Here is a 13,701-nt window from a genome sequence, read left to right as displayed (position 1 = left end):
TTGTATTTGCATCTCTTATTTTTGCATCCTCTTAATGCTATTTTGCTTCCAGCATTTGCATTACTCTCTTGGAGACTAACTCGATGATGCTATTTTGATTTTGTATCATTTGCATTCATAGTTTAGATATTTACTCTTTGCACTAGTTTTCTGGGTTATTAATCTTTTCAGATTCTAACATGGTATCAGAGCTTTTCTATGTGCAAGAGTAGATTTTAGTTTCCTTATTTGAGAGATTCGGGGAGGGCAAATAAACTTTATTGTAATTTTTTGAAAAACGAAGTATGCTCTTCTCTTGCATCTTTGGATGATCCTGAGAATCAGAAAAGTTTTGACAAAAACATTTTTTTTCTGGGGTTTCAATCTCAAATCTGACAACCAACTTGCATATTTGGAGTTTTCAATCAGTTTTGCAGGTTCCAGCATGCCATTGATGGACTTAAGAAGCTGATCCAACATTTGCATGTCATATTCTGGTTGCTGGGGTCGTTTTAAAATTTTTGGAGCCGTTTTTTACTGTTAAAGGCGTCTGATTTACACTACAACAACATCTTTTGTACATCAGAAAGAAAAACGCTTTCTGGGTTTTGTTCACAGTCCCGAAAAACCATCTGGGTATCTTTTAGATTTTGCATGCAAGCTGTATATTTTGCAAAATCGAGCATGCAAAGCTACAGCCATACCCCTCTCCATTGGCAGTCGCAAATTTGAACGCAGTGTTCAAATGTCTCTTTCTTGCTCATACGAGCTCCGATTTTGATGATTCTTGTTATGAACTTGGCTATTTTTTTGTGCCCTATCCACTAGTGGAGTTGTTTTTTGATTTTCATGCATGAATTCTTCAAAAATTGCAGATTCTCAGCTGTGACTGTGCACAGTTCTCGTTTTGAAAAATTCAGAGGATCATAACTTTCTCATACGACCTCGTATCGAAGCAATTCTTTTTTTGAAAGTGCATGATTTTTCGAGTAGATCACAGTGGTGCTATTTGTTTCCTTGATTATTGTGCCCAAGTTTCACTTTTAGCATATGCTCTTCATGAGGGTTTGTAATGCATTGAAATCAAGACCACTAAGTATCTCTTTCTAGTGGTAGTTGTAAATGCACTAAAATAAAGTGCCAAATCATATTTCTTTGGGGGGGGTTCTTTGATTGAGTAAAAAGGGGGGGGCATTGTCGTGGTTGGGTTCTCTTCTTTCTAACATTTCTTCTCTGCATTTCTTCATCATGGATCAAATAAATATGCCCATCCTAACTCCATACAATTACTTTGAGTGGAAATCACGCATGACAATTCACTTAAGGAAAGCTGGATTAAATAGGATAACTATGGGACTTGAAACTGAACCTGCTAAAGATGAAGATAAGCCTAAGTGGTTTAACAAATGTGATGAGGCATTTGGAACATTGTGTTTGTTTGTTTCTCCTGACTTGCTATTTCACATTGAGTCTTTGGATACACCAAATGAAGTATGGACAAAGCTAGAAACACTATTTGGCACACAAGATTCAATGAGGGGTCATATGTTGGAAAATGAATTAATTAGTTTGAGTCCAGGCAATTTCAAGTTTTCAACACAATCCAAGATTTCTTCACCAAATTGAAATCACTAAGGCTGCAGTTAAAACAATGTGGAATTGAAAAGAAAGATGAACAACTGATTCTTAATATTCTCTCTAAGCTAAGTTCAGAATATTCTGTGTTTGTCTCTACCTTCTATGCTACTAAGGGTGCACTTGGTACTCAATTCACCATGCCATCTTTAGATGATTTTGCTGTCAATCTCACTCGAGAACAGGACAAGCTAATCCAGATGAGCATTGTTAAGTCCTCTAAGTCACATGCCTTGGCTGCCAACCAAGGCACAAAAGAACAACAAGGACAAAGTAGTAACAACAATAGTAAGGACAAGAAACAAAAGAATAGCGAGGAGAAGAAGGATCAGATGTTGGTTTCTTCAAAAGCAACTATTGATACACCATCTTCCAAGGGTGATAAGCCTAAGAAAAAAAAGGTCAAATGTGCCTATTGTAAAAGACCTGGTCATGATGAACATAAATGTTTGCAGAAACAACTTGATCACTTGACATACATTCTTGAGAAGAATAATATCAGTTTTCCTGAGTCTATCAAACAAAGTTCTAATGAAGGGTCTAACAAACAAAAAGAAAAGGGCAAGGCTCTTTTTGCAGTTGCTTCCTCACCATCCACTTGGGTTCTTGATTCGGGTACTTCACACCACATGGCTTCATCTAAAGAAGAACTTGCATCCTTGGAGCCATGTACTATGCCTTCTATTTTGATGGGTGATAACACTCTTGTTGATGTGTGTGGGAGAGGGTCTGTTGATGTGGGGGATGGCACATTCCATGATGTTCATTGCGTACCCTCATTGTCAACTAATCTCCTATCAGTACACCAGATCACTCACATAGGTTTAGGCAAGCGGGTTGAGTTCACTCCTGATTCAGTGGAGATATGTGAATTGCACAATGATTCTACAGTTGCAGTTGGGAGAGCAGATCATCAGTCACGACTTTCTCACTTTGTTCCTGATCCTCCTTTGACTGTTTCACTCACTCACTCTAGTGATGTGAGCAAATTATGGCATGAGCAGTTTGGCCATCTTAACTTCCACTACTTGCATCAGCTTAACCAACAGAGCATGGTCACAGGGTTGCCTTCTACTTTGACATTGGAGTCACTTGGAATACATGATAGATCTTCTAATGGGTCAGATTCACTTGAGCAGTCTTCTACCTCCACTTCTGATGCAGAGAGTGATTTAGAGGACTCACCTCCTTCCTCTCCTAGTCATCATTCACAGGTTGATGATTCTCCTCTAGATTCTCCATCTTCTGGTCCACTTTGGGCTAGACAGACCTTGCAGTTTGCGGGTGATTGGGTTGGAGATCCATCAAACACCAAGCAGACTCGTTTACAATTCCAAGATGCTCTACATATCTTCATTGCTACTGCCTCAACTCCACAGTCCTTTCATGAGGCTTCTGGTATTTCTGAGTGGGATACAGCTATGCAGGAAGAGTATAGTTCCTTGATGAGGAACCACACTTCGGATCTTGTCCCTTTTCCTAAGAGAAGAAAACTTGTTCGATGTAAGTGGATCAACCGGACAAAATTTGCAAGCTTTGCTGGAGGTGTGGGATGCTTCATCTTTTGGGGGGGCCTCTTCCTCTCACTTGGAGTCCTAATTTTCTTTGGGGAGTCTCTTTTCTCTCTCTTTTGGGGGAATTTTATGTACATGGGTACCTCATTAGGCTTGACTTGCCGGGACCCACTTCTACATCCACCTAAGCTTCGCTTATGGGGGGGTGTTAGTGTAGTTTTTTATTTTTCTTATTTTGATAGGTTTTTCCTACACTTTTAATAATCTCGCTTAGGTTAATAAAGCATGTCTTATTAGGTGAATGGTTGTGAGGTGTCACTTTCCTACATGTGAGCATCCATTAGCTATCTTGGGAAGATACTTTGCTATCTTTAGTCCAATAGATGGTTGCTCCTCATTGGTTGGTGTTGCCACCTCCTCCCTCTTCCTAGCCTGCATGCTACCTGGCTTGTATTTGCATCTCTTATTTTTGCATCCTCTTAATGCTATTTTGCTTCCAGCATTTGCATTACTCTCTTGGAGACTAACTCTATGATGCTATTTTGATTTTTTATCATTTGCATTCATAGTTTAGATATTTACTCTTTGCACTAGTTTTCTGGGTTATTAATCTTTTCAGATTCTAACACATGGAACATCTACCATTTACTACACATTGTGAAGGGATCCATTGCCTCTTCCATTTCAGTTTTTGTGAGACCTTCTTAGGCTGAAGGATATTGCAGCATTGGAGCTGCCATGTAGATTTGGTGTCTATTTTGAGGGGGGTTTTGTTCCCACTAGGTTTTCCCTCTTTCCTCTTTCCTTTCCTTAGGCTTGTCTCCTTAGTTAGACTTAAGGGGGGTGTTAGCAAATAAAACTCAGCATGTTTTTTTGTTTTTTATCTAGATTTTTTGGATAAAACTTCTTTTCTTAGTGTGTAAGCTAACTAAGGAGTATCTCTGATTTTTTCAGTTGTATTCCTGTTTTTCCTCTTCTTTATGTTTTAAGGAAGCATATATAATTATAATTCTTTGATTGTAAATTTTATGAGACTTTGCCCTTTTCATCTTTTGTTCTAAATTTGCATATTTTGTTCTATCATTCTAGCTACGCTAGATTATTTTAGGTTAAAATTTTACAAATATGCCATTGCAATATGATATTGACAAAGCAGAAGAATACTAAGGTATATGTAAGAGATTATTAGAGTGTTGTGCAATGTAGATAACACAGCGTATCATTGTCATAAGTAATTATATAGAATGAGAAGTTAGAATAAGAAAAACCTGTGTACTTACGCATATGTGTGGGGATCCTCTTCCTTCTTTCATTAATGAATTCTTTTCATGGTAAAAATGTGACTGTGATCACTTTATCTTTGCGATTTTAGCTCTAACTGGGGTCAGAATACAATAAGTTGGTGTAAACACTTCCAAAATAAGCCAACATTTAATTTCATTGTCAAGATCTTGGATAAATAATACATAGAGGAAAACATCCACCACATTTTTGGAAATCTGCACTAATAAAGATTAAAGAATGGTGGAAAATCAAAAAAAGAAAGTTATTAAGAAAGAACAAAGATCAAAGAAAACATATATCTTCTCTTAAGAACAAATTTACTTGATCCCACAATGAGTTATAGTGCTCATATATCATGTGGCCATGGATGCTGAGAGGAGGGGTTATTCCCTAATTATAAGAAACTTAATTCAGGGGCTAGGCACCTAAGGGAAGGTGTGCTATAGAAAGGGGGATCCAATAAAGTGGAGTAAATGATTAGGCAGACCGGCTATGAAAATCGGATAAATAAAAAAATTAAGAGGCTAATAATAGGGAAGAGTATGTCAAAGTCAAGAAGTTATGAGTAACAGGTAGTGAATGAAAAAAGAGCAAGGGAGAAATCAGTTTGGAGGAGGAGAGATTGAAAGAGGAAGTGGAGAGAAAAGAAGCAAGAGAGGAAATTTGAGTGAATAAGCAAAGAACGATAGCTGACTCAGCACACACAAGAGAAACTGAAACTAACAAAAATTTCAAATCTTTATAGGTAGTAGCTTCAAATATCAACTCTAGAGACATTTTGCACAAACTAATCAACTCCAATAGTGAGAATTAAGACCCCACTCTTACCTCCCTAATCCTAAGAAAAATAAAAAGCTAGAGGGAGATTTGTCAAAATGCAGTATATAATGATGAATTAGATGAAAATCTAAAATTTGCATTATTTTTTCATAGTGATTCAATTTATTTTCAATAAGTTGTAATAGAAGAGAAATAGTGCTCATGGATGAGAAAACCAATGCAATAGAAAGAAATAGCACATGGAAGCTAACTTATTTACCTTAAGGTTGCCAATTGATTGGAGTGAAGTGGGCCTATAAGACCAACATCAGTGCTGAAATGTGAATAGAAAGGCATAAAGCAAGGCTGCTTGTTAAGGGATATAAATAACAACCTGAAAGAGATTATGATGAAACATATGCTTCAGTTGCAAGAATGGAAACTGTGTAAGGAGTCTTAGTAATTGCAGCCCCACACAAGTAGAAAGAGTTTCAAATAGACGCAAAGTTTGCCTTCTTGAATGAACTGCTGATAGAAGTGTATTTCGAACAGCCACCTAAGTATGAAGTTCTAGAACCGGAAAACAAAGTATGTAGGATGAAGAAAGCTCTTTATGAACTTAAACAAGCACCTTGGGCATGATACAACAGATTAGACTCATATTTGCTGAGAAATGGTGAACCCACTCATTACATCAAGGAAAGTAATGGTAAGATTTTATAACTGTTAAATTGTATATCCATTTTTGCATTATTTAGGGGAATAATGATTTCCTCATTGTTAACTTCAAAGAAGCCATGAAAAGATAATTTGATACGACTGACTTAGGTTTGCTAAAATATTTCCTATGCATAGAGGTAAAACCATTCCGCTCCAACTTGTTTTACATTATACTTCAAAACCATGGCATTTGAAGTTTAATCCAATTTTGTACAAAAGTACAATTTTGAAGTTCAGAGTATTTGACAATTACTAGGCTTAAAATAATGTGTGCAGTAAGCCTAATCTGAAGATCTATAGACACCAAAAAATTGGCATTGCCAAGTATGTAAAGATTCCTGAGGCATGCTAATGTCACCAAGGGATATAGACTTAAAGTATTTTGTATACTACAACAAATGGTTTTGGGTTGGTTGGATACATCGATAGTGATTGGACAGGAAGTATAGATGTTCGGAAGAGCATATAAAGATATGTTTTTCACTTGGGTTCAAGAGCCATTTCATTGGCATCCAAGAAAAAAGACATTGATTCTCTTTCACAGTTGACGTTAGGTATATAGCAACATGGCTAAAGATGATTTCAGTAGATTTGAAGGAAGAAGAAAACAATACAATATATATTTTGTGATGATGTTCATCAATAGCCTTGACAAAGAATCCAATTTTCCATGGATGAAGAAATTACATTGAGATCAGATATCATTACATAAGAGAGACAGTAGAACATGGAGAAATAAAAATTCAGTTATACATGTTTGAGCAACAGCTCACAGACATTTTTTTTACTAACACTCACAAAATATAGTTAAAGCAACTGAAAAATAGTTTGAACATCATGGATATAGGGCAGTATTATTAGAGCCCTAACAATCGGCTTCAGAAGTCAAGTATAGCCAAGATCTGAATTAGCTCCAGAAGTTGAGCTTCAGACTGGTTGAGCTCGAGAAGAGTTTGAGAAGTTGAGATCTTGAAGAACTCCGAAGAGAATCACAATGGCCAAGCTCTGGAATGGACAGTTTTAGCTCTAGAGGATAGAATGAGCATAGAATAGAGTTGGGATTGCAGCAGAGCATTGTAATTTCTAATCCTGAGTCAAAGCAATAAATTCTAATATGAACTTCATTACTGACCAAGATCTCTTGGATTTTGTACCCTACATTCCTCCTCCAACCATTAAACAACATTTAATTTGGGGGGCTGTGTTCTTTGATGATCAGATATGAGAAATTTGAACGGCAGTTGAATTTATTGGGGAAAATTTATCATTGTAAACTTGTATGTGGATTTTAAAAGAGAAGGGATAAACAAAAAATGAAAGAGAAGTGAATAGTTAAAACAGACAGGAATTTTGAAAGAAGAAAAGATAACTGCAGCTGCAAAGTGTTGAGCAAAAGATCAGTCATAGAAGCTACAGAGATCCAATCATATGGCAGTTCCAGACATACCTTGCAGCTCTTTAAAGAGCAGTGATTCACAGCTGCAAAGTTGTTTGTGAACATTTTGTAATCAGAATATAGAAATTTTTCTCAATGATATTCTGAGATAGATAGAAAATAAGTTTTCTGTTTTAATGGATCTTGACCTTCCTTCTTTGGTCACTGTAGATGTTTAGTTTAGCCCTTATTCTATCAAATTTGTATCAAAGCTGCATTTTTTGTGTTTTAGTTTGGATTTTATTCCAACAGAAAGAAACATGGAGCGGATGAAGAAGATCAAGTAAGAGGCCATGAAATATGACTAATGCAATCACGTCACTTGAGGACCAAACTAGCCAACAACATTGTAATATATTACCATTGCTGGGCCGACCAGTTATTAAACAAGTACTTCTATAGACAGGATCTATGAAATGAAAAATTAACTTAAGGCAAAGTAAAACGATAGATGAAGCAATCTATGCTGGTTAAATTCTTATCCAAAAGGCAAGTAGCACTGCAAGAAGAAGATCAAGTAGCTGATTGTGAAATGTGACTAATGCCATCACATGCCTGCAGGACCAAAAGAGCCAACAACTTTGTCATCTATAACCGTGCCAGGGCCCAAGCAATCTAAAATGCTCATATGGAAATGTATGTTTTCTAGAGCTATGGAGAACAAGCCGGACAATCCTAGAAGCAAGCCAAGTAAACCCTCCCAAGTCTCTCCTACTATCCAAGACCAATGATCCTTTTTGTCAGAGAATGAACTGATACTGTGTGTCTATCTTAATGATTTAAGTTGTTGTGAAAAGATCCTCAAATGAGCTAGAGTTGTTTGGCCTAGAATAAGGTTGAGAATGGTGGGGCATTGTGGTAAGTTGGTAATAGTAATCAATGAGAAACATCATCTTGTTGATCTACCACTCTTGTGGTATGAATTGACAGTGTCAACAGGGTGCTTAGTACTTTCAACAACTATTTCGTGTTGAAAGATGGAAGTAAACAGCTTGAAAGGTGGAGAAAGAATAGAATCTGCATCTGAATATTAGCCTCTCAAAGAAAAAAGACCGTGGACCTTTTATTATGGTACTTGAAGGCGGATAAAAAACCAAAGTACTTGTGCCGTATATGCATCAGATTTCATCACATATGAGACACCTGCAAATCAAGCATTCTTAAATGACATCCTTATGGAGAGGGCAAAGATAGAAGATCATGTCACCGTGCATGATATGGTGGTTGATATCAATGCATAACTGTTGGGAGAACATCATCAGCAAGCTAAGGGATATTTCAAGCCATATGGCCAATGATGTTGAAGAGCTGTCAGACGGATTGATGGTGTCATCTAAATGAATGGGCAATCACAGACACAATGCTAGACTTCAGGGATCTGTTTGACAGAAGCGTATGATTTCAAATAGAGAGAGCACAAAGGAAGAAAGAACAATTGAAAAATTGACAAGAAGATGGAAGAAGGCTGAAGAATCACTAGATGACTTGCTCTGATAGATTATATAAAGATCAGCAATGTACTGCTAAGTTGGCCATCTTTTTCACACACTCTTCACTAATGACTATACACTTAGGTTTAGCCTCAAAAAAAAGTGAGGACAGTTATAAGTGATGGTAAAACTTGAGCAAGACTTTCTAAAGCAAAATTTGACTGCAGGCAAGCAGCAGAATTTTTGTGCCCATTCCCCCTTGTATTGTTATGTGAATTTTCAAACTGGTAAGAGAAACATCTTTTCCAATGAAATGAACATGTTAGTATTGAGCATTTAAGCACAAATTGCATTTAAAAATTTCATGTCTTTATTTCCAAGAATCATACATATTTCCCTAAAATTTTGTTGGAACGTAACTTAATATTTACCAATCACATATTACCATAAAATACACTCGTTGGAAAATGGTGCAAAAATTGTTTACGTGACTAACACTAGCTTGTGCAAAATATTCCTATTAGAGTTGTGAAAAATTATTCAAAATTATTTTCTTTTGAGAAGAAAGTAGCTTATTACCACCAAATTCCCAGCTTTAGGCAAGCTGATGCTTTTTGACGAAGCTGTTGCTATAAAAAGTGATACAAACTGACTGACAGTGATTGCAACCAATGAAGAGAGGATGAAGATTCGAAATCTGTGGCTAATAGTGAAAAGCTGCTGACGAATGCTCATATGCTCCTTTAAAATGATCGAAACATTAGGCACGCCTTTGAAAAGGCTACTATAGTCCTCAAACCGACTAAGCATGAGAGAACACATAAGCCGAAACAGAACGCAGATAATAAGGAATAGACTCATCCGGTAGAGCCAGGAGAGCAAGCCAGTCCCACACAAGATAATTCGGATAAACATTGTATCCTCAATAAATGGCAATTTAACTGAAACTTGTGTAAACCACCAAATTTGACAGATAATCTCACCAATGAAACAGGGAAGAAGAATCCTCACAACTAGTGACACAGCAGCCTGCTTACACAGAAATATCAGTAGTTACAATTCAAAATCTCCAAAGAACAAGAGCAAACAGATAAGGACATAAAGAAAGAGAACTCTTATGACTTGATAACAAAGATGGTTTCCCGTATAGAACTTATTTGAATTCATGGAGCGCTCACTGTCATTTACCTGGCCATAAATGCTCAAAGACATTATAACTAGTGAGTTTTCCCAAAGACAAAATTATCATGGCACACAACTGTTTTATATACCCAAAAAAACAGTCAAAAGGCATCATATCGAACAAATTAACTTCCAACAAAAGACAGGAAATTGTGATGAAGGATGGAGGATGGAAAGTAATCTAGAAAATAAAGTTTTAGATTGGCAAGAAATATAAAGACTGAAACCCTTATAGACTCTGAAAGAAATACAAATCTGATACACTTAGTTAGCTTTGTAATATACAAGTTTGATAAACAGAAATTTGAAAACTGAAACCCTTAGTCTCTGAAAGAGTACAAATTCGATACCCTTCCTTACCTTTGCTATATACAAAGAATGGCATCTAAAGATCTGTCAATTCTGAAATGCAAAGCTCAAACTGTAATGGTAAGTATAAAAGATATACAATTGAATCACCGTGGAATAACGAATACCAGTAACCTTGTCTTTAAATTATATCAGAGTATAACGGAACCCACATAACTTTAAAACATGCAAATCAGGCAGAAGAAAAAGAGAGCAAAACAAGGACACAAATGTAACCTATGGTAAGAAAGGTAACGAGATCTTACGTTGAGCTCTCTCTTGAAAATGATTTGAACTTTTTCTGATTCACGTTCAATTTTATCCAGGAACAATATTTTTTGTAACCCATGTTGCTTAAGATTGTGAGAGAGAAACAAGAAAGAAATGATTGCTAAGGAAGACTCCGATAACTGAACAATTGCATTGAGCTGAATCTGTTCGGTATCAGAGCTGCTGTAAGTAACACAGAGAACTAATACTGTAGGAACAATTAGGGTGAAGAAGGAAAATAAAATCCAAGAAGCAATTAAACTTGTAGCGCTCGAGTCATAAAGCCCAAAACAAGCCAATGCCATTTTAAATCTGTGAAGACCGTCTCGGTAAATGTTCTGAAGCCTTGTATGCTCTATTTCGACATTACTGGCAGAATTGTGTGACCTCCTCTTCACAATCCCATCTTCACTTGAAATCGGATTTATCAATCTTGCACCTGCACCTGCACTGACACTATCCTCGCTCCTTTGCGACCCGCTATTTTCATCGATCAGCAAGGATGTGGAATGAGATTCTTCATTTTCTTCACACATACCAATATTAATACAGTCCATAAAAAGACAAACTATAATATACGAGGCAAGAATCAGGAGGCAATAGAGAACCCAAGAGGTCTAATCGCAGTTATCCCAAATGTTTTGCCCCTCTCTTAATGGTAAATTTTCATGATGCCTACAGGAATCACGAGTTCAATCCGTGCTCAGTTGCAGCTAGTTTCACATTTTTTTCAATTTGATTTTCGATTGGGTGAAGCTCGGAGCTTAAACAATGCACCCTTATTTGATCCTCTACCTTCCCAACAGGAAGATTTTCCTTACCCCAATGGGCGTTGACTCAGAAAACCAGGATATGGAGGATTCGTCTATCTCCAATCCATGGAGTCTAGTACAAACTATGGAGCCGCTGATAGAAGGAGACAGTCCTTCCATGGGGTGCTTTCTTTCAAAGTCTAAAGATCTGTATCTCTCCCCAGCCCTGTGCTTTAATAATCTCCAGACCATAAATTAATAAGTAATGTTGAATTGGGTTTAAGAATCTGAATTGGAGGTAAGTACTATAACGTTCTTTCTCCTCTAGTCTCGAAATAGATCAGCAGGCGTTATGGTCCATCATTTAAATTGGCAGCCAGTTGCCAATAGTCGCAATCAACAGGGAATAAATCCTACCGGGGAAAAAATACCATAATCTTCGAGCACATTCCAGCCACGAGAAACACAGTAAACCCAAAATAAAAAAGCGTCATTTTGTCATGAGCGTCCTGAAAAGTATTCTCCCATGATGTCGCCAGTGATCAGAAATGAAAAAAAAACGCTACAATTCTCTGTAACGTATATTATGCACTGTAATTCCCTGCGAAATTCCGACAAAAGGGTAGTCCTTACATAGATTTATTATTTGTCTGCTTGTGGAGTAAGAAAACGCTTATGCCCGGATATGGGGGAAAGACAATTTCGACAATTGGACAAGCGTAGGGGCAGCCATCGATTCTGTCTATTCTCATACGCAATACCCAGCTCAGGTTGGATATGGAGAACTGTAGGTCCCCAAAATCGAGACTTTACTAAATTTTGCTACTTAAAATGGGTATTTTTTTATTACTTGCCATGGCGGTTGGCAAGTTGTCTGAGAAAAAGGCTATGGAGACCATTACTGTCTAATTTGGTTATTGAGAAAGAGTTGGCAGTAGCTAGATTTAATTCATCAATGAAATACGTATCCCCGATGAAATAGAGTCAAAACCGTGGTGGTTGTATTCATTCAGTATAATTGGTAAGGGCCCGTTTGGTGAGCAGCATAGGAATACGTATTCTGGAATAGAACAATAGAAGATATTCCTGTTTTCTGTTTGGTTCAGCTAATATTTGATGAGAATTCACGGATTCGAAAATTTATGTTTTTAAAAATAAATAAAAATGGAATAGGAATACGTATTCCAATACCACCTATTTTGGTGGAATTGCAAAACCCTATTTTTGGGCCAAAAATGGAATACGTATTCCATTTTTGCTTCGTATTCCAATCCTGTTTTGGTGCATCCAAATAAGAAATTCACAATTTTTGGAATACATATTCCAAAATACGTATTCCTATTCCGCTCACCAAACGGACTCTAAGAATTGTGGTATAGGAGAGAAGCTATCTACATCAAAAATAAAAGATTTGCTAGAGTTAAATTTAATATTATTTTTTGATGTACATGATTTAGATATATATTTATTTGTTATAATTTAATATCTTTGTAGACTATTGCAAGTTTAGATTTGTTCAAATTGTTGTAATTCAACATCTGTGTAGACCAACACCACAAGCAAATACATTAGACATTGTTTGAGTAAGATCAAAAGTCATATTTAGAATTTTACTTTTATTTAAAAACTACCTCTACATTGAAACCAATCATGGAAGAGTAAGTGTCACAAACTTAAAATTTCACTTAAGATTTTCTCATGGAAGAGTGAGTGTCACAACTTAAAATTTCACCATAAGATTTTCTTATGGGAAAGTAAACTTAGAATGCACAATTAAAATCTAATGTTTCAACAAATTAAATGCAACCACCTCTTGAAAGAAAAAAAAAAACTTTTTTGTATAGGATCGTGTTCGTGTGTGTGTGTGTGTGTGTGTGGTGTGTGTGTGTGTGTGTGTGTGTGTGAGAGAGAGAGAGAGATTTATAATATTTTATTTAAAACATTGAGATAGAGAAAGAAAGAAAGGAGAAGGGAATCAAAGAATTAGACAAAACACGAGAAAGAGAGGATTTAGAAAGGGACAATGAAACAAAGAAAGGGTAGAGAGATGATGAGATAAAAATGAAACAAAGAAAGGGTAGAGAGATGATGAGATAAAAATTAAGGCAAATACATGTAAAAAGATAGAAAGGAGGATAAATTGAAATGATGAGATAAAAATTAAGGCAAATACATGTAAAAAGATAGAAAGGAGGATAAATTGAATTATAGAGAGAAAAGAGAGATATAAGTTGAATATAAAACATATATCATAATTATAATTAAATTATAAAATAAATCAAGATTATGTAAAAAATAAAATAGTAGGAAAATAAAAGTACATGATTTTTACATTTAAATCATAAATTAAACCAAATTTATGAAAGTACTATGTTTTAAATGTAAAATAGTGT

General features: G+C 36.1%; 1 protein-coding gene across 1 annotated transcript in view; it reads right to left on the bottom strand.

The window, feature by feature from the left end:
• Window positions 1–12,023, bottom strand: part of LOC149567294 (uncharacterized) — a 36,881-nt gene extending 24,858 nt beyond the window's left edge. The window contains exons 1-2 of the mRNA XM_089820467.1: window positions 10,553–12,023; window positions 9,336–9,785 (exon numbers count right to left, since the gene is read on the bottom strand). Of these exons, the coding sequence (XP_089676593.1) occupies window positions 9,336–9,785; window positions 10,553–11,113 (1,011 nt within the window). The 5' untranslated portion in view covers window positions 11,114–12,023. The remainder of the gene's footprint in view (window positions 1–9,335; window positions 9,786–10,552) is intronic.
• Window positions 12,024–13,701: the final 1,678 nt, after the last annotated feature.

This window comes from Cupressus sempervirens, chromosome 3 (assembly GCF_028749045.1).
Source record: "Cupressus sempervirens isolate cs-2001-9-10 chromosome 3, ASM2874904v1, whole genome shotgun sequence".
Classification (NCBI taxonomy): domain Eukaryota; kingdom Viridiplantae; phylum Streptophyta; class Pinopsida; order Cupressales; family Cupressaceae; genus Cupressus; species Cupressus sempervirens.
This window is presented reverse-complemented; position numbering and strand designations above follow the sequence as displayed.